Below are 19,047 nucleotides of genomic sequence, written 5' to 3'. Positions count from 1 at the left end.
TAGGTAAATTTTTATTATTTATCTATTAAAATTTAATGATACTGAAATTGGCAGACATTAAAAATTATTATCAAATTTTATAATAATGCAATTATTATAAAAAAAATAAATTAAAACATTCAACAAGAAAAAATTAATAAAAATTACAAGTGAAAATTTTTAGAAGAATTTTTTTATTGTAACTAAAATTTTTTAAATTGACAGCTGACGGCTAACTTCAGCATTATAAAATTTATTCAATATTAATATTAATATTACTTACTTGCAGGATCTCATTACCAAAAATTCCGATCAATTGAATTAAAGTTCGGCAATAATAGTCACTTGAAAACAAATCCCAATTTTATTCATCGTTTTCCTCGAGTCAGTTTGAATTTACACTGTGCTGATACCGAAAAAAATGAGTAATATTGTTTTTTATTAAAATAAATTTACCCGCGTATAATTTAAAAAATTTTTTTTTTTAAAGAGTTGTGACTGGAATGAAATTTGAACTCTACAACAATACTTTATACCCGACAATTCAAGTCGGAAAGCTTGAAAATGGATCGATTGATCCCTTGAGCGTCTACTGGCAGCCAAAAAATATATCTCACGGAACCGATGACACTGCTGTGATAAATGTATTTGCTGATGAGACGTTCGTTGACATGGGTGGTGTCAAATTACCTCCGGCGCAATTTGTTACCGGTAATTATTGCTAATTAATTTAAATTGCTAAAATTTTTTCGAGCTCTATATTAATTAAAAAAAAAAAAAAAATAATAAATTTTTAAGGACTCAAATTCGAATTAGACGACGATGTACTGAGACTTGTAGTAGGCGCGAGTACAATAGACGACAGGCTCAAAATAATCACCGAGCCAGATTGGGACACCGAAAGGAACATCGAGGACGACTGGATAAATTTTTTGGAAATTTTCGACGACGACTGCTACTACGACCCGTCTTTCGAGCCCGTGCTGGACATCCGCAGCCTGACCACCGACCCCCCTATGCCCTTGGGCGGGTTAGGTATTCGCGATCGCTCTCCTAAGATGGACATTCATAACAGTGACGAAGCGCTGCGGCTCATTTCTCCCTACTTTGTTGTCTTTAATTTTTACACCTTCTTTTCTAACGATGCAATTGATGAATTTGATCTTAATTTTTAAAAAATTTTACTTCCATTTTTTTTAAATATATTAACAATTATTATCTCGTGCAATGGATACTTATATTATCTGTAGTATAATACCCCTTTTATGTGTCCTATATCAATGTCAACTTGTGTGACGTGGTTATAAATACAAAAGTGATACAAATATTAAAGCAAAGGAGAATTCCGAGGGAAAATGTCGCCATGTATCCCTCTTATATTTCTATTCATTATTGTTACGACATGACAGCTAGACATTTTTCTAATATATCTGATAATGATACATTCTATTTTTAACAACCATTATCTCAACTTTAATTACGTTTAAAATTTACCAAAAAAAAAAAAAAAAATAAAACACTATTTTCTTACACTCATAAAAAAAATATTCTTGCTCTAAAAAAATTATTTTAAAGAGAATTAGTTGTTTTATTTCAAGAATTTTTTTTCTAATAAAGAATAATTTTATTTAATTTAAAAAATTATAAATTATTAATTCAAAAAAAAATTTTTTTATTTATAATTTTATAAATTAAAGTCAGAAAAAAAATTTTTATTTCTCTATTTGCCAAAAAATATTTATTAATACAGAGAATAGAAAAAATTTAATTTTAAATTATTTACGAGGTTCAAATTAATTTTTTTTCTTTTTTTTTTTTTTTTGTGCACAATTTTATAAATCTCTTTAAAATTATGATTGGAAAGCCGTTAAATAATTCGATATGACTTAAAAAAAAGTTATCACCAAAAAAATTACAAAATGACGCTCGTTAGCCGGCGTTAAGTTTTATGAAGTCGTGCGTGGAAAAAAAAAGTCCCCGGGAGGCGCGAAAAAAAATTCAGGGGAGTTTTTTTTTCTTGGCATCGCCAGCGACTTCTTTATATGCACGGGAAAAACGATTGAGACGTCAATCAGAAATTTAAACACTCGATACTCTGGAGTTGATACAATTTTTTTTTTTTTTTAACGCGGTATTATTATTTCTGTTTGGATATTTTTTTGGTAAAATCACATGTAATGACCTCTTGACTTATAAGAATGTCGAGTTTTTTTAGTTTGACGGTTTTTTATTTTAAATCACAATAAAAAATTTATAACTTTTCTTCATGATGTAGTGACGTTATATTTTATTCCTTTAGTAGTATTTTTTTTTTTTTTCACCGCTTTTTTTAAGCTTATAAAATTGCATTAAATATTGCAAAAATTGTCTTATTAAATCTCACTAATTTTCTTCAATTGTAATTATTATTCTTAAAGTTAATGTACTTTAATACTGCTAGAGTGTCAAACAGCTCGATAATTTTCTGAAAGATTTAAATCCAAGGAATTTAACTTATTTAAAAAAAAGGGAAAAAAAGGTGGAAAAAATTGTCAAACTTAAACTTAAAAAATATTTATTCAAAAAATTTTTCATTTAAAAAATACAGCAAATATTGAAATTTTATTTCTGACTCTCCAAATATTCATTATACTTTTTCTCCTGCGCAAGCTGTAACTTCTGCAATTTTTTAATCTGTCCCTTGCTCAACTCCTTGCCCAAATTATCATGAGTCGGCAGTCCGGAGTCATCAAACATCGAGTACTTATCAGTCTGGCTCCTGAACATCTCTTTTGGAGAAATTTTCCTGGCCTCTTCACGCTCCAAAGCTTTCTGATTGCTTTCAGCCTTCTTGCGTTCCTTTTCCGCCAATTTTTCCTCCTCGTTTTTGCGCTTCAATTCGCGCTCTTTAAGCAACTCTTCCCTATTAACAAGTTTTATCTTGGAAGTCCCTGAATCCATGTCGTCTTCAAGCCGGACCCCGACGTTGGGCAGAATTTCATCGCGGAGCTTGTCGCATTCCATCAGGATTTCCTTAGACTTGAGTTCTTTGCCGTGAGCGCGGATTTTCTCGCGGAAGTTGGACAGAATTTCGAGGTACGGCATTGCGACTTGTTCCACCTGCAATTATTCAAATGATTGATTAATTTTTTATCGATTAATAAATTAATCGTTTATATTTATACAACAAACACTTACGTCAACAGCAGCTTCAGTCTCCAAAGGAAATCCAATCCCTTCGTGGCTTTTTATCGCGCCGAAAATCGTCAGCATTCTTGTGACGTAGACAGCGATGTCCTTAAGTAGAAGGATATTGGGAGTCTTTGATTCTTTTAAGTAGATATTGCAATGTCCAACCAAGTCCCTGATTACGTCCAGCACTGTCCTGGTGTCAACGTTGTCGCAAAGCGCCTTGTGGATATTGTCTTTTGCGCAAGAGAATTTACTGTTTAGCTCCAGTTCCAGGGAGTTCCATTTGGTGAAGGTTTGTAAGGATACTCCGGTACCTAAATTACGAACTTGGCACTTTACGTTCAAGAAAAATTCCTGGAAAAATATTAAAATTGTTTTGTGGTTAGAAATTGAACTAGATTTGAAAATTAGAATGTAAATTTTGAACCAAGCTCAAAAATTTGTTGGTTCAAAATTTTGGGCGGGTTCAAAAATTAGTATGCAATATGAAATTGGATCAATTTCAAAGTGGTTAAAAATTGGAAGATGTTAAAAATTTAGTCCATAGTTAAAAATTGATCTATGTTCAAAAATTACTCCACAGTTTGATATTAAGCTTCATTAAAATTGTCCAATGACTGATAAATATTCAAAACTTGGCAAATGATCAGCAATTAATACAAAATCAAAATTTGGCAATTTTCAAAATTTTTCACGGGTTCAAAAATTGGCCAAAATAAACTTACATTAACGAACTTTTCATACTGAACAGCCATTTCCATGGTCCCCTCACTGTAATCCAACGTATCCTTCCACGAATGTAGCAAAAAAGCGAGTCTCAATTGCCTAGCAGTATGTTTCTTTAAAACTTCATTGATAGTAATAAAATTTTTCAGCGACTTGGACATTTTACATCCAGCTATTGTCAAATGCCCAGAGTGCAAGAAGTACCTAACCCAGTGATCATTATTGAAATATGCTTCAGATTGCGCCAATTCATTGTCATGATGCGGAAATTTGAGATCGACACCTCCAGTATGAATGTCCAAGCTTGGTCCGCAAATAGCACTGGCCATCACCGAGCACTCAATGTGCCAACCCGGTCTAGATTATCAAAATAATTAATAAATGAATCTTAATCTCATCGGTTTGAATCAAAAAATGCTTCAGTTCAATACTGACCTTCCTTTTCCCCAAGGACTGGGCCAAGCGGGTTCCCCAGCCTTGGAATTCTTCCAGAGCGCGAAATCGTTGACCGATCTCTTCTCGGAAAGCTTGTCAGCTCCAACACTGAGGTCACCCTCGCCTTCCTGAAGACTACTGACATCCCCAAAAGCTTCTGGGACCAATTTTGCGTAGTGATGGCGCCCATCCGCGTCAAATTTATTGACATCAAAGTACACAGAACCATTTGAGACATACGCAAGCCCATTCTCGATTATCCTCTCAATGAACTTGACTATTTCCGGGACGTATTCGCTGACCCTCGTCAGAACATTCGGCCTGAGAACATTGAGAGCGTCCATGTCTTCGTGGAACTTAAGCTCCCAGTAAGAAGACAACTTTTCGAAGATTTCATGGTTCTCGTCCGAAATTTGTGCGCCATACTTTTTGTCCAGCCAATCTGCTATCGCGTCTCTAGCGTTGGTCAGCAATTGGGCCTGGTAAGTCTTTATTTCCTCCTCATTCTTGTTTTTTATAGAGTTCTCCAAATTTTCAATAGACTCCCGGATTTTCTGGAGCATTGAAGACAGCATGATCTTTTTGTCTGGATCAGTGACACTGTGAATCGTTAAAGACAGGCTTGTGATCACCTCGCGGGTGTTTTGGAGGATCTGCTCCAGGCTTGAGGAATTTTTTTCGAGGTAAGACTCGAAAAGGTAGTTTTGACGAGCGCGCTTTATTATTTTGTCGTCGATGTCTGTTATGTTCATTACGTAGTGCACGTCGTAGTTAAAGTAATCGGACAATACGCGGCGCAGGATGTCGAAGGATATGTAAGACCTGAAAAGGTTGATTTTAGAAAATTTATGCGCTTTTAAAAATTATCATTTTTAATTCTTTTCAATCAATATTTTTAAACAGGGAATATACTGATAATTAAAAAAAAAAAAAAAAATACCTAGCATGTCCCATATGCGATGCATCATAAACAGTCGGACCGCAGCTGTACCAAAGTACCCGGTTTCCATTTTGAGGCACAAATTCTTCTTTTTGCCTCGTTAAGCTATTAAATAACTTTAACGTTGGCTTATCAGAGCTCGGGAGTTCCCAAGCGGGCTGCGTTCGTTTACTCATTCTGTTAAATCTACTCGGAATAACAGAATCATGAAATAACCAAAAAATTTATAAATTACTTACCTGTTTCTTCGTAACTTCATTTTTAGTTTAGTTAATTAATAATACCCATTAGCAATAAAATTATAATTACATACGTACTTACCTGCGTAATTACAAAATAAATAAATATTAATTCGGCTAGTTTTCACACGTGTACTGACAGTACTTTACTGTTCTATTTTGTTGTGATATATATATACAACATATGTATACGAGTCTTGTGGTGATGCGTCGCGACCTCACGCTAATTGCGGAAAGAAGCGGAAGCTTTTGGATAGTGAAAATGTATCTTGCGTCGGAAAATTAGAGATCAAAGATTGGTAGCGGAAATTGTGGATTTTATTTTTTTCTACTGGAGAAAATGTAAATATCTGGAAAATTTTTCAGAGAAAATTATACCATAATATTAAATAAAATTTAAGTTAATAAATTTAGTTTCTAAGAAAATTAAATTTATATAGATGAATAATTATAAATAACATGGATATTATATTTAAGTATTTATTTTACGGTTAAGATAATAAAACAATTCGTATTGTTCTATAATATTCAAAATATTCACGACTCATAACTCTCATTGAATTTTGAATAAAAAAAATAAATTGTTTTTTCAAAATTTTCCAACCAATTTTTATCGAATCCTCTATTCAAAATTGCTGCCAATAACTTTATCAATCAACTTCTGACTCGGAAATTCAGTGACGATTATATCCATAGTATCATAAGGATTTCTATAATACTCGGCCATCCTGTAATTAATCTCTTCAATTTCGTTGAGCCCCAATTTCAATTCGTCATTTTTGTAATTTGGTTCAGATTGCCAATTATTGAAAATCAACGGATTCAAACTAGCCAAATAATTGATGTAACAAGAGTGATAAGAATGATACGGAAACAGCATACCATCCTGGCTGTCTTTAACAAACTTCCACTTCTTTTCTTTATCGGTGACGTTCCAATTGTTTTGAACTTCGCAGGGCAAGTACACTGAACAGCTGTTAAAATCAGACTCTTCCACATGGCCCAGTAAAACGTGACCTCGGTGCTCTCCGACGTAATCATCTAACAAGGACCAATCTTGCACTAACCTCAATCCGCGCTTCTGCCATCTCTCGACGTAAGCGTCAAACACTTCGCACCTCGTATCGTCGTTCAGGAAGAAGTCCGACTGTATCGACAGTAGAATTATCACCACTTCTCCGGGATTAAGAGATATGAAGATCAGTACTTCGATTAGTATATCGTCGAAGGTGCAGTTTAAGTATTCCGGGCCGTAATAGACTTTCAATTCATCAAAGACTTCTCTCAAGTGAATGTCCAGAACGCGAATTCCTGCGTGCAGTTGCTCGGATATGCTCAAATTCTGCGTACGAATGAATTTCATCGCCTTGGATGCTGCTGAATGGTACGTTCCGATTAAGGCTAGATTTCGGATCCTTTGACTGTCAGGTATCTTGGAAATAAAGTCACTGTGGTCTTTGTAGCCGTTGATTATCATGCAGGATGCCAATTGATGAACAGATCCAATTGTTATGCACAGCAGTAAAATTCGTGGTAACATCTTTCTGGAACTAAATATTTAATTCGATTTTGGAAAGAAAAAATTCAATTTAACTTATCGAGAATTCTCCTTTATAAACCTTCTGTTTAAAATTTTGAAGACTATAATCTTAAAAAAATTATTTTATAGCCGGAGAAGTTTTATTAGATTACCTTCGGAATTTATTGTTCTGACATTTATCAATAAATTTATTATTTATATCCCGTCTAGGGAAATAAAAAATTACTAATGAACATACTGGGAAATAATTAATGAACATTTGATAAGACTATAAAACCTATGACACATCAATATATTTTTAGGTATATTACAAAAAAAATTCTAAAAACTCAATTTAAGTTGTTTGATAAAGCTTTAATGGATTTTTTTTTTATCGTCATCAATTTTTATAATTAATTTGTCATTTTATTTTCTAGATATTAATTCATTACATAAATAAGTGAAGTTTTTCTTTAAAAAACAATCAAATTATGGCATTAGGAATTCTTCCAGCATCACAAGGCTTTCAGTTTCATAATCATAACGATAAGATTGATAAGAATTTCTTATCCTGGTTATTTAATTAATTGTTGTAATATTAAGTCCAGTTAAATTGATAACTTACTTGACAGTATCAGTAGTATCATTTGATTTGTAGAGACCGTTTGACGCCAAGCCAACCAAAACTATGGTTTTTTTTTAGCGTCAACTTGATTGACATCTTCAGCTATCTCGATAAAAGTATAAGCAGTGACGTCAGCTTCTGAAATAACTTCGTCTTCAGTTTTGAGAACTGCGAATTCTCGTTGGCTTTCCTCGAATTCTTTGCTCAATTCCATGCCAAAGTAGATACTCTTGTGATTAACAGAGAGGTTCATTATCCGTGGCACTTTAACATTGTGCTTATTAGTAACGTTAACGGATTGGTAAGCTTCAATTCTGGAAAATAATATAATTACCAAAATTCTTTAACAAGAATTCTGAATTGATATAAAAATAAATAAAATTAATTTACTTTTTAACGCTCTAAGAAAAGGTCACAAATTCTTTCGGTCCAAGGAACAAACCATAAGTGTATGCATTTTCCGTGTATGAATTAACGTTAATTTCCCATTCTTTTACGAAACTCTCATTCAGGTTCCATTTTCGGATCAAATTTTCCTCTGGAGAGTTTGAAAAAGAATCCGCGCGAACAATTATAAATTAATAAGAAGGCTTATTAATAACATCATTTTAAGTTTAAAATTACTTTTTGTTCTAGACTCTGAAATTAGACTCTGAAAATTTATTGCGAACAATTCTGCGTTTTATACTTTGAATTTCAGTTTGTATTGCCCTGATTAAAAATATTGATTGAAAAGTATTGGGAATCAGTCACCCTATGTGAACTGTATATCTATATATACATGAAAAAGAATTGAAATTATTCAAAAGTATTCTAATTTCATCATTTTCAATCCTTTTCAATCAATATTTTTAACCAGGGTGGTTTGATATATTTTTAAACGCACACATATAAGCGTTAAAAAAAATTAATTACATTGTTTTTTCCTCTTTTTAATGGCATACTATTTTTGATCATTTAATTACGAAAAAAATTGGCTTTTATCGTTTTTTAATTTTTAAAAATTATTTATACTAAAATTTATTAAAAAAATATAAAATTTATATTTTTCATTAAAAAAAATATCTTTTGCAATAATAAAAATATTAAAAAATTTTTAACTATTTTTAGCAAATAATTAAAAAAAAAAAAAATTTTTTTAATTCCTCTTTTAATAAATACTTCGTTAAATACTGCATTAACATTTGATTACAATCAATATTACTTTACGAATATTAAGTAATTAAATTTACTTTTATTTCTAATTTGCCTAGCTCAAGCTTCTGACCATCTGCCCCTTATTACAGTGGACAATAACTTTCCTCAGAAGTTCTATTGTGATAGAAAAATGCATTGAACTGAGTATAGCATGTCATTAGACAAATTTTCCGCTTACTTGCTTATATACATGTATATAAGACTTCTAGAATAAGAATAGGGAAGAAAGAGAAAGATAGCTTAAGCTACCCTCAAATTTTGAAGATGCGCAAAGCGTAATGCGCACGCCGGATCGTATGCAAAGTAAATAATGTATACGGGCCCTTTCCCTGTCAAAAGAGCATTGTGGAAGTGGAATCTCTTAGGGTCAGTTTTCTTGCAAGTAGTCTCAAATTTGGCAGGACAGTAATATAACACGATGCGGTGAACACGTGCTAGTTTTTAGTGGATAAATTAATTTTAAGTTATATTACTGGAAATAAAAAATAAATAATGGTGAATTTTATTGACAACGTAAGTAGAAATTTATTTAAATAAAATAAAATTTTTAATTCAACTCAGAAAAATAAATATTTAAGTGTTGTTTTTATATTTAAAGTTAGAAATTATTTTTGAGGGATTTGAGATTTTTTTGTTGGCAAAAAAAGTACTTTACAATATCGAGGAATCGAACCTGGTTCTTTCTGCGTGAGCTACTGGTGAGGTAGGATAAAAAAATCGCGGTTTGTTTACGAATTCGGAAAATTGTCCAAACTTGAAATTTTTGTTAAATAAAAAAAAATTTATAACTATTTTGTAAAAAAAATTGGAAGTATTTTAATTATTTAACAATATTGTAATTTTGCATTTTAGTTTATATTGAAATATTTCGTAAGCATAAAAATTAGCCGAAATAAAAAATTTATTAGTTTTCTTAATAAAATTAGTCAAGTTGTAATAACAAAGCAGTTTGTTACGTCGCTAAATTAATTTTAATATAGTCCTAAATATAGTCCTAAATTAATTAGGACTATAAAATAATTTAGCTATAATCTTGACATAACAATGTTTTCTCTTCTAGGCATGACAACCTTTCAAGTCACGCCGCATCTAAATGACGTCCCAGAAGATAAAAACTGAAGTTAGCACCAGCGGAGCCAGTACCTCCCGACGAGAAGGAGACTACCACTTAGTAAAGCACGAAATCCTGTGCTCTCCAACTCAACAATACGAAGTGCTTGACTACCTCGGCCGAGGAACTTTTGGCCAAGTGGTAAAATGCTGGAAGAAAGGAACCAACGAAATTGTCGCGGTGAAGATCCTCAAAAGCCACCCTAGCTACGCTCGCCAAGGCCAAGTAGAAATCTCAATCCTCTCCTACTTGGGAAAGGAAAACGCTGATGAATTTAATTTCGTCCGTGCTTACGAATGTTTCACGCACAAATCCCACACTTGCTTGGTATTCGAGATGCTAGAGCAAAACCTGTACGACTTTCTCCAAAAAAAAAAATTCGTGCCTTTGCCACTGTGTTACATCAGACCGATTCTCAAGCAAGTCCTCATCACCTTGGACAAGCTCAAGAAACTTGGCATAATCCACGCGGACTTGAAGCCGGAGAACATCATGCTAGTGGACCCAATTCGCCAGTCGTTCCGCGTGAAGGTAATCGATTTTGGATCAGCGTCCTACGCCGCAAAGGCAGTTCGCAACACTTACTTACAATCAAGGTACTACCGCGCTCCGGAGATAATTCTGGGTCTTCCTTTTAACGAAGCAATAGATATGTGGTCTCTGGGCTGCGTCATCGCTGAGCTATTTCTCGGCTGGCCACTCTACCCCGGCCGCTCTGAGTACGACCAAATCCGGTACATCAGTCAGACCCAAGGCTTGCCAACGGAGGAGATGCTGAACAACGCCAGCAAGACCAGCAAGTTCTTCTACAAAGACCAGAACAGCGAGCACCCACTTTGGCGACTGAAGACTCCGGAGGCGTTCGAAGCAGAGACAGGCGTCAAGAAGTCCAAGGAAACGAGGAAGTTCATCCTGAACTGCTTGGACGACATAACCCAGGCCTACACCATAGCAGGCTTGGAAGCGAGTCAGTTGCTTGCAGAGATTGCTGACAGACAAGAGTTCCTCACTCTTCTGAAGAAGATGCTCGCTATGGACCAGCAAAATCGCGTGAAGCCCGAAGAAGCCTTGACCCATAGCTTTCTGACTCTAGGACACTTGGGGGATTACGGCCACTGCGACAACGTGAAAGCTTCCTTCCATGCAATGGAGATATGCAAGAGCCAAAGTACAGTGGTAAATCAAAATACGCTATCTCCAACTTCGGTGATTTTCAACTTCGTCATCAACCAGCTGGCAGAGCAACCTGAGCGGCCGGCTAGAGATCTGAAGTGCAATTTGTACCCGCTGTTCAACAGTAATCAGGCGTCGCTGTTTCCACTTCCACCAATTCAGACAACTCAGTCTTTAGAACAACCGGCTCAGCAATACCCAGTTCCAGGATCGGCAGAAACGGTGCCAGTGATGCTTCCTAATCCAGTGCAAGCATCCTGGACTGCAACCCCACAAGTTACTGGGACTTGGCAACAGCCGCCTCAGTCTGCAACGGTTCAACCAAACGATGGCCCCGACTGGCGGCAACCTATAGTCGTTAACACTCCGATGCCTCCGAGGCCTTACAATCCGAGTTCTCTGATGAGTTCACCAGTTTGGAACAACGGAGTTAGGAGCTTCTCTGTGCTTCAGTCGCCAAGAGCAAAGAGACCTAGAGAAAGCACTCCTAGCTTTGGGAGACACCTGCCAACCACTTCGGGACAATGGCGGATGATTCAGAGTCAAGGTGAGACCAGCACGTACGCTCATCGATCCAGCACAGCTAGCGACATTCCGTCACGCGAAATACCCGTCATTACAATTAGTGACAGTGATGATGAGCCAGAGAACCTTTCGCAGCCTCCTCGTGTTGTGCAACCTCAACCGATTCGTCTGAGCAGTGTTCACAGCTCACCTAGATCTCAGTATCAATCGCAGACAAGCCAGCTTCCAGTTCAGTTAGCTAACATCAAGCATGAACTGCTGCAGTATCCCACTGATTACTCCCAGCTGCAGAAGAGGGTAGCTAGTGGATTTGTGGCTTCTTCAAGTCTTCCAGTGCCGAACGCTCCTCAAAATAATGACGGACACAATTTAATTCCAATTCCGAATTATCAGTTTCCGATTGTTAGCAAGGCAATACCAATTCTTCAAGATCAGCATGAGTTCGTCCAGCCTCTTGCACTTTCGAGGGATTATCAACCGTGGATTAAATCCAGTTGCATGATGTACAGGCAAGATCAGGTGCTGGATTTAGCAACAGATCCCAATCTTCGTTACAGTCATCTTGGACAGCCAGGACTTCATCAAAATTTTGCTGTTAGTTCCGCTGGAAGTAGCCAAAGTTTTTCTGTTGGTACAGATAGAAGTCATCAAAGATTTTCGGTTGGTTCAGATGGAAATTCTTTTTTGGGACAACCTCATCAAGATAATATTTATGTTATATCAATGCCACAAGATTCAGATGGAATTCAACAACCCAGGCCTAATTATTAAAGATTTAGAAATATTAACAATTTGGATAAGACTTCTAGAGAAAAATCAATCTCAGGGTTTTTACGAGTGCTACATTGCATAGAATGTAAATATTAGTGAAATTATATAAATTATTTTTTAAAGTGCACATAAGATTTGTTTGTTTATAAACAAAATTTTTTTAAATAAGAAAGTTGTCGATTTTTTTAAAAGAAATTTCAATATTTATTTTTTTTCCTTATTAGCTTAAGAGATAAGATATAACAAAAATTGTGTCAGTTGTGCTTCAGTCGCTACAAAAAATACCAGTAAGTTCAAGCATGCGATACTTAATAGTCCTCCTTGTTCTGATGATTGTTGCCGTCAATGCGGGTGAATATAAAATCGCTATTATTTTTTTTTTTTAAATAATCTATAACTTTTTTAATTATGGTTGTAAATTTTTGGTTGACTTAATTAGGTGACGGATGTGTTGACCACGCAAGTTATCATATATGTGGGAAAATATGTGCACCGTCATGCGATAATCCAAGCCCCAAAAACTGCCCAAGAATAGTAAGTTGTTTATAGTTATAAATAATTATAATTATTATAATTAATATAATTTTTTTTAGCAATGCACTGACAGTGTAACAGGAGGTTGTCGATGTAACCCACCATACCTCGCCTGCATCGATAAATGTTGTTTACCGAAAGATTGTCCACCAAAAAATTAAAATTATTGTGCTGAAAATAAATTTTCAAAAAATAATAATAATAATAATAATAATAATAATAATAATAATAATAATAATAATAATAATAATAATAATAATAATAATAATAATAATAATAATAATAATAATAATAATAATAATAATAATAATAATAATATTATTATTATTATTATTATTATTATTATTTTTATTTTTATTTTTATTTTTATTATTATTTTTATTATTAATATAAATTTTTTAATTTTAAATTTTTGCGCAACAAAATTTAAATTTCAGCGCATGCGCATTCGTAAATTCACCGCCAAAAAGTCACCTAGCGGCCTCACAGCAATCTGTAGCTTCTCTAGCGTTTACTTTCCTCTCCTCTAAAAAAAAAAATGGCAATCATTACGTGTCTCAACCAATACCCATTAATAAATTACTAAAATAAAATACCGAAAGCTATTTTTCACCGGGTTGTAATATCTATTTTGTTCGAAATATATAAACAAACATCAGAATGACTGTCCCAGCTGTTTTTATGGATCTTCCACCTGAGGATCAGGTAATTACTCATTTAATGATAATTAAAAACAACTATCTGTACATTATAACCTCTACGACAGCTTACTCAAAATTTTCATTTATAATTTTTATAGATTTTATTGTTATTATTATTTAAGTTATTTTGAATTTGTTAGTTATTTTGAAATTTTGTAGGCGCAAGAATTGAGGGTTTATTTCAAGAGTCTTGGGGCTGAAATTAGCGAGGAAAAATCACCACGTGGAATTGAGGATGATCTCCATAAGATTATTGGAGTCTGTGACATTTGTTTCAAGGAGTCTAATGAAGTTGATATTGAGAATACGCTTAATGATATTGTATCCATATTAATTCACGTACGTATTTATTATTATTATTATTATTTTTTTTTTTACAATATTTAATTTTAATTTTTATATAAAAAAAAAAAATTAAAATTTTTTTTTTTTTATTTTTTGAAAAATTAATTTCTTTGATTGAAAAATAAAGATTTTTAAGAAAAAAAATTTTTTTTTTCATTAAAATGAATAAAAATCGAAAAATTGCTCATAATTTTTCTAGATCCCAGTTGAACGTGCTGAAAATTTAATCCTAGTTTTCTGTGATAAGTTAAAGAAAGCTCCAGGCCAGAAACTTGGTTTAGTTTGTCTGAAAGCGTAAGTTAAAATAAAAAAATTTCTAACTTTGATGATTGTGCTCGTATATATATAAAAAAAAAAAAAAAAAAAAAAAAAAAAATTATTTTCAGATTATGGCTTCTCTTCCAATCGCTGGAGAAGAAATCACCAATGCGGTACCACGTGTACTATCACTTGGTTCAGGTAGCCAGGAACGTTAATCAGATGCACGCGGTCTACAGTGGAGTCGAGCAACTCAAAGACCAGTTCAAGGCGTTCCCGCCAAACAACGAGCAAATGCAGAAGCTCCTGCGTCTTCTCCACGAAATTCTCCTCAGCTGCAAGCAAGGCGACCAGGCTGCTGCGGTGATGGTCGAGTTGCTGGGAACTTACACGGCTGAGAACGCCAGCGAGGCTCGAGAAGACGCCCAGCACTGCATCCAGGCGGCTCTTGCCGATCCTAACACTTTTTTGTTGGACCCTCTGCTTGCTCTCAAGCCCGTCCGCTTCTTGGAGGGTGAGCTCATCCATGATCTGCTTTATATCTTTGTCAGAGAGAAGTTGCCGGCTTATCAGAATTTTTATAAGGATCACAAGGACTTTGTTGAACATACCGTTGGTAATTATTTTTTTTTTTAATTTTTTAAGTATTTATAAAATTAATACAAAAAATTTAATCAATTTAAATTCTACAATTTTTCCTAAAATTTTTTTTAATAATTTTTTTTTTATAAAAAAAAAATTTTTTTTTATATCACTAAAGCTTATATTTAATTTTTAATTATTCTAATAATTTTTTTTTTTTTTTTATTTAGGATTAAACCACGAGCAAAATATGAAAAAAATGCGTCTATTGACATTCATGCAGCTGGCTGAAACAAACCCGGAGATGTCATTTGAAACAATTCAAAGCGAGTTGCAAATCGAGGAAGCTGATGTTGAAAGTTTTATCATAGACGGTAAATTTTCTAATATCATTTTTAATTTTTTAATCCCAAAGCAAAGTATTTTTTTTTATTTTTTTCTTTTTAAATAAAAATAAAAAATTTGCAGTGGGAATATCAAAAGAATTAATACTGGCTTGATAATGGATTAAATTTATTAAGTTATCAAATTATCCGACAAAAAACAATTTTTATATTTTTTAATTACTTAAAATTTAAATAATGAAATTTTTGCAGTTTTGAAAACAAAGTTAGTACGCGCACGTATGGACCAGGCTAACCGCAAAGTACTGATTTCAAGCACCATGCACCGGACCTTTGGTCGACCTCAGTGGATGCAACTTCGCGATTTGTTAGCTGCCTGGAAGACCAATTTGACCGGCGTGCAAGAAGGAATGAAGTCTGTCGCAAGTGCGCAAATTGAACTTGCTTCTAAAGCTCAGCCCGCTGTTGCTCATTAATTAATTAATTAATTAATTTATTTTTTTTTTTTATGAAACACGGGCTTAAATTTAATAACATAAAAGTAATTAATTGTATTAATTACCAGCTATTTGATAAAATAATTATTAATTGTAATAATTACAAGCTGTTTGATAATTTTTAACAGAATTGTGTAAAATTTTCTTTTTTTTTTTTTTTTTCAATAAACACTTTTTGTAAGAAAGTTTTATTTTTATTTTTTATTTTATTTAAAAATTAATTATTTAATAAAATATAAATTGGAATTTTTCAAAATATTTTTTAATTATTAAAATAGTAAAATAATTTAATTAAAATTATTTATTAAATAAAATAATTAATTTATAATTAATAATTAAATTTATTCAAAATAATATTAAATAAAATTTTCAAAAATTCCCGCGCAACGCCTCTAGTGGGAATTTCAAAAACTATTTTAAAAACTACTGCGCATGCGCCGAAATTGAGGACATCCGGATTGCGGTAGTAGACGCGTGTTAATTCACAAAGTGTTTAGTGAGCACATGTCTCCATGTGCCGACAAATTTAATTTATCTTTTATAATTGTAAATAATTACCAATGTGATAAATTGGTAATATTCTAATAAATAAATATATTTTCAAGGATTAAATAATTATATATTATTTAGTTTCATTCCACGTAGAAATACAACAATCATGGTAAGTTTATTTTCTAACCTTAAATTATTTTTTTTTTTTCATAAATATTTTTGTTGGTTTATTATTTAACTATTTATTTACAATTCTAAACAATTTTAATTTCACATCATAATTTTTAAATTAATTTTTTTTTATCTATTCTGAAAATTGTAATTTCATTTTTATCAAAACAAAATATTGGTAAAAACTTTTTTTTGCAGAAAATAAATTTTTTATGTAAATATTTATATTTTATTAACTGTCTACTATTTAAATAAATATTTTTAAAATTTTGTAAATTTTAAATGAAAACAAAATTAATTCAATCTTATTTTTCGATTTTCTTGACAAAATATTGCAAAAAAAAATATTTTTTCAATCAACACGTGTTTTTAAAAATTGATCAAAATACTCAATAATTTTTTTTTTTTTTTTAATTATTTAACTTAAAATTCATTCAAAAATTATTTTTACATGACTTGAGAATAAAAATTGTTTTAAAAATAATCTAAAAAAATTTTTTAATTTTTTTAAATTAAAAATTTGAATTTTTTTATAAAAATTAAAGAAAGTTGAACAAATTAATTTTTTTTTAGCATAAAAAAAAATTTAACAGAGTTTTTACCATTAAAACATTAAAATTGTCATGTTGTATTTATAAACAATAATTTACTGTTACTTTTTTAATATTAAATACTTTTTTTTCTTTAAATTATAAATTTTGTGACAAAAAATTGGAAAAAATTTATTTTAAAAAATATTTGTCCAAGCTTTTTAATAATAAATAAATTTAAAAAAAAAAAAAAAAAAAAAAAAACATTCTATAAGAATTCCTTCTCAACAATAAAAATTGTTCCAGGGTCGCCTGTACGTTTTGTACGAGCACGCAGCGGGTTACGCATTGTTCTCAGTCTCGGAGTTCGAGGAAGTAGGAATGCTGCTGCCTCAAGTAGAAGCCTCAGTAACAGACCTCTCCCGTTTCAACGCGATCGTCAAGTTGGTAAGTTTCATTCCTTTCAAGTCCGCCATCACCGCGTTGGAGTCAATCAACGCCATCTCAGAAGGAATACTCCCAGAGGACCTGAAGTTGTTCCTCGACACCGCATTGCCCCCAAAAGTAGCTTCAAACATAACCTTAGGAACCGCGGACCCGAAACTAAGCGCTTCAATCGCCGAAGCGCTTTCCATAAAATGCGATCACACTGGCGCCATCCCCGAGATTCTCCGTGGAATCCGTTTCCATTTCGCGCGCCTGGTCAAAGGATTAACTCCCAAAAGCACCGCAGTGGCGCAATTGGGTCTCGGTCACTCTTACTCCCGAGCCAAGGTTAAGTTCAACGTCAACCGTGTGGACAACATGATAATCCAGAGTATCGCGCTTTTGGACCAGCTGGACAAGGACGTGAACACATTTAGCATGCGGATCCGCGAGTGGTACTCCTATCACTTCCCAGAGTTGGTAAAAATCGTTCCCGAACATTACACTTACGCGCGAGTCGCCCAATTTGTCAAAAACCGCAAAGAACTAACTGCCGACAAAATGGCGGAACTTGAAGAAATAGTAATGGACAGCGCCAAGGCCCAGGCGATTCTTGACGCGTCCAAATCCTCCATGGGGATGGACATTTCCCCAGTAGACTTAATAAACATTGAAATGTTCGCTGGTCGCGTAATTGCCCTTGCTAATTACCGAAAACAGTTAGCGGAGTATTTGCGCAGCAAAATGGCCGGCGTGGCGCCAAATCTTGCGACGCTCATTGGCGACCAAGTGGGGGCTCGGCTTATTGCGCATGCGGGTTCGCTGACCAATCTTGCCAAGTACCCCGCTTCTACTGTCCAGATCTTGGGGGCGGAGAAAGCTCTGTTCCGCGCACTAAAAACTAAAGGCAACACTCCCAAGTACGGATTACTCTTCCACTCGACTTTTATCGGACGCGCAGGCGCCAAAAATAAGGGAAGAATCTCTAGATACCTTGCGAACAAATGCAGTATCGCTTCTAGAATAGATTGCTTCACTGACGCGCCATCTAGCGTTTTTGGAGAGAAACTCCGGCAGCAAGTTGAGGACAGGCTTAAGTTCTATGAGACCGGCGATGTTCCTAAGAAGAACATTGAGGTTATGAAGGAAGCTTTGGCTGAAGCTGCTCTTGCTATTGAGGCGGAGGTCAATGGAAATGGAGAGGTTGACGGAGAGGGAAAGAAGAAGAAGAAGAACAAGAACAAGAAGAGGAAGGCTGAAGATGCGGATATTACTACGGAGGAGGTCAATGGAGAGGAAAATGGCGTCGGTAAAGAAAATGGCGAGAAGAAGAAAAAGAAGAAGAAGAAGAGCGAGGCTGAGTAAATTTATGTAATTTTAAGGTTTAAATAATAAATCTTTTACCAGCACCAAATGAGTGTTTAATTAAAATATATAAACAGTTAACATTTTTTGTAACCATTAATTATAAACAAAAAAAAAAGTAATTGTATGGTTTTTTAGTCTTAAGGACTATTAATTGCTTAATATTTTTAATATCAATGTACAACTATAATTATCCATTATCAAATGCACTAATTATTGCGTATGTACATTTAAGGTGGTACAATAAAGAATTTAATAAAATAATCCTGCTTAAATTAATTAACAATTTTAATTATGATTAACTTTTTGTTTTTTGTTTTACTCAACCGATAGACTTAGTTTTATTAAATTAACTTAGTTTTTATTGCTTAGCAATTTTAAGACAATTAAC

The 19,047-nt window shown here is 33.4% G+C and overlaps 5 protein-coding genes across 6 annotated transcripts; 3 read left to right on the top strand and 2 right to left on the bottom strand.

The window, feature by feature from the left end:
• Positions 1-2,516: 2,516 nt before the first annotated feature.
• Cysrs (cysteine--tRNA ligase, cytoplasmic) lies at positions 2,517-5,704 on the bottom strand. Its single transcript, XM_074252905.1, has 6 exons — positions 5,573-5,704; positions 5,252-5,437; positions 4,312-5,133; positions 3,876-4,233; positions 3,157-3,504; positions 2,517-3,078 (listed from the first exon to the last, which is right to left on the bottom strand). The coding sequence occupies exons 2-6, from the start codon at positions 5,425-5,427 to the stop codon at positions 2,581-2,583; spliced, it is 2,202 nt and encodes a 733-aa protein (XP_074109006.1). The 5' UTR covers positions 5,428-5,437; positions 5,573-5,704; the 3' UTR covers positions 2,517-2,580.
• A 408-nt stretch (positions 5,705-6,112) lies between these two features.
• On the bottom strand, positions 6,113-7,030 carry LOC141533857 (uncharacterized). Its single transcript, XM_074252949.1, has one exon. The coding sequence runs from the start codon at positions 7,028-7,030 to the stop codon at positions 6,113-6,115; it is 918 nt and encodes a 305-aa protein (XP_074109050.1).
• Positions 7,031-9,173: 2,143 nt separating this feature from the next.
• LOC141533823 (uncharacterized) lies at positions 9,174-12,762 on the top strand. Of its 2 annotated transcripts, XR_012480350.1 has the most exons (3): positions 9,174-9,344; positions 9,892-12,496; positions 12,636-12,762. XR_012480350.1 is itself a non-coding variant. In XM_074252904.1 (2 exons), the coding sequence occupies exon 2, from the start codon at positions 9,925-9,927 to the stop codon at positions 12,409-12,411; it is 2,487 nt and encodes an 828-aa protein (XP_074109005.1). In that variant the 5' UTR covers positions 9,175-9,344; positions 9,892-9,924; the 3' UTR covers positions 12,412-12,606. The 2 variants fall into 2 exon arrangements, 1 of the variants encoding a protein (XP_074109005.1); XM_074252904.1 differs by lacking the exon at positions 12,636-12,762 and having other exon boundaries at positions 9,175-9,344; positions 9,892-12,606.
• Positions 12,763-13,470: 708 nt separating this feature from the next.
• Eif3m (eukaryotic translation initiation factor 3 subunit M) lies at positions 13,471-15,857 on the top strand. Its single transcript, XM_074252909.1, has 6 exons — positions 13,471-13,650; positions 13,806-13,985; positions 14,191-14,285; positions 14,378-14,865; positions 15,062-15,205; positions 15,428-15,857. Exons 1-6 carry the CDS (start codon positions 13,606-13,608, stop codon positions 15,649-15,651), a joined length of 1,176 nt encoding a protein of 391 aa, XP_074109010.1. The 5' UTR covers positions 13,471-13,605; the 3' UTR covers positions 15,652-15,857.
• Positions 15,858-16,148: 291 nt separating this feature from the next.
• Nop56 (Nop56 ribonucleoprotein) lies at positions 16,149-18,920 on the top strand. The gene is made up of 2 exons (XM_074252908.1): positions 16,149-16,333; positions 17,172-18,920. Exons 1-2 carry the CDS (start codon positions 16,331-16,333, stop codon positions 18,654-18,656), a joined length of 1,488 nt encoding a protein of 495 aa, XP_074109009.1. The 5' UTR covers positions 16,149-16,330; the 3' UTR covers positions 18,657-18,920.
• The last annotated feature ends 127 nt before the right edge of the window (positions 18,921-19,047 follow it).

The sequence above is a fragment of the Cotesia typhae genome, unplaced genomic scaffold, assembly GCF_013202065.1.
Source record: "Cotesia typhae breed Kobodo isofemale line unplaced genomic scaffold, CoteBio_Ctyphae scaffold_121, whole genome shotgun sequence".
Lineage (NCBI taxonomy): Eukaryota > Metazoa > Arthropoda > Insecta > Hymenoptera > Braconidae > Cotesia > Cotesia typhae.
This window is presented reverse-complemented; position numbering and strand designations above follow the sequence as displayed.

Coding starts and splice junctions, on each gene's coding strand:
- Eif3m (XM_074252909.1), top strand. CDS start 13,606: ATGACTGTCCCAGCTGTTTTTATGGATCTTCCACCTGAGGATCAG. Junction 13,651..13,805: donor ATCTTCCACCTGAGGATCAG/GTAATTACTCAT, acceptor GAAATTTTGTAG/GCGCAAGAATTGAGGGTTTA. Junction 14,866..15,061: donor CTTTGTTGAACATACCGTTG/GTAATTATTTTT, acceptor TTTTTTATTTAG/GATTAAACCACGAGCAAAAT.
- LOC141533857 (XM_074252949.1), bottom strand. CDS start 7,030: ATGTTACCACGAATTTTACTGCTGTGCATAACAATTGGATCTGTTCAT.
- Cysrs (XM_074252905.1), bottom strand. CDS start 5,427: ATGAGTAAACGAACGCAGCCCGCTTGGGAACTCCCGAGCTCTGATAAG. Junction 4,234..4,311: donor AGTCCTTGGGGAAAAGGAAG/GTCAGTATTGAA, acceptor TTGATAATCTAG/ACCGGGTTGGCACATTGAGT. Junction 3,079..3,156: donor AGACTGAAGCTGCTGTTGAC/GTAAGTGTTTGT, acceptor GAATAATTGCAG/GTGGAACAAGTCGCAATGCC.
- LOC141533823 (XM_074252904.1), top strand. CDS start 9,925: ATGACGTCCCAGAAGATAAAAACTGAAGTTAGCACCAGCGGAGCCAGT.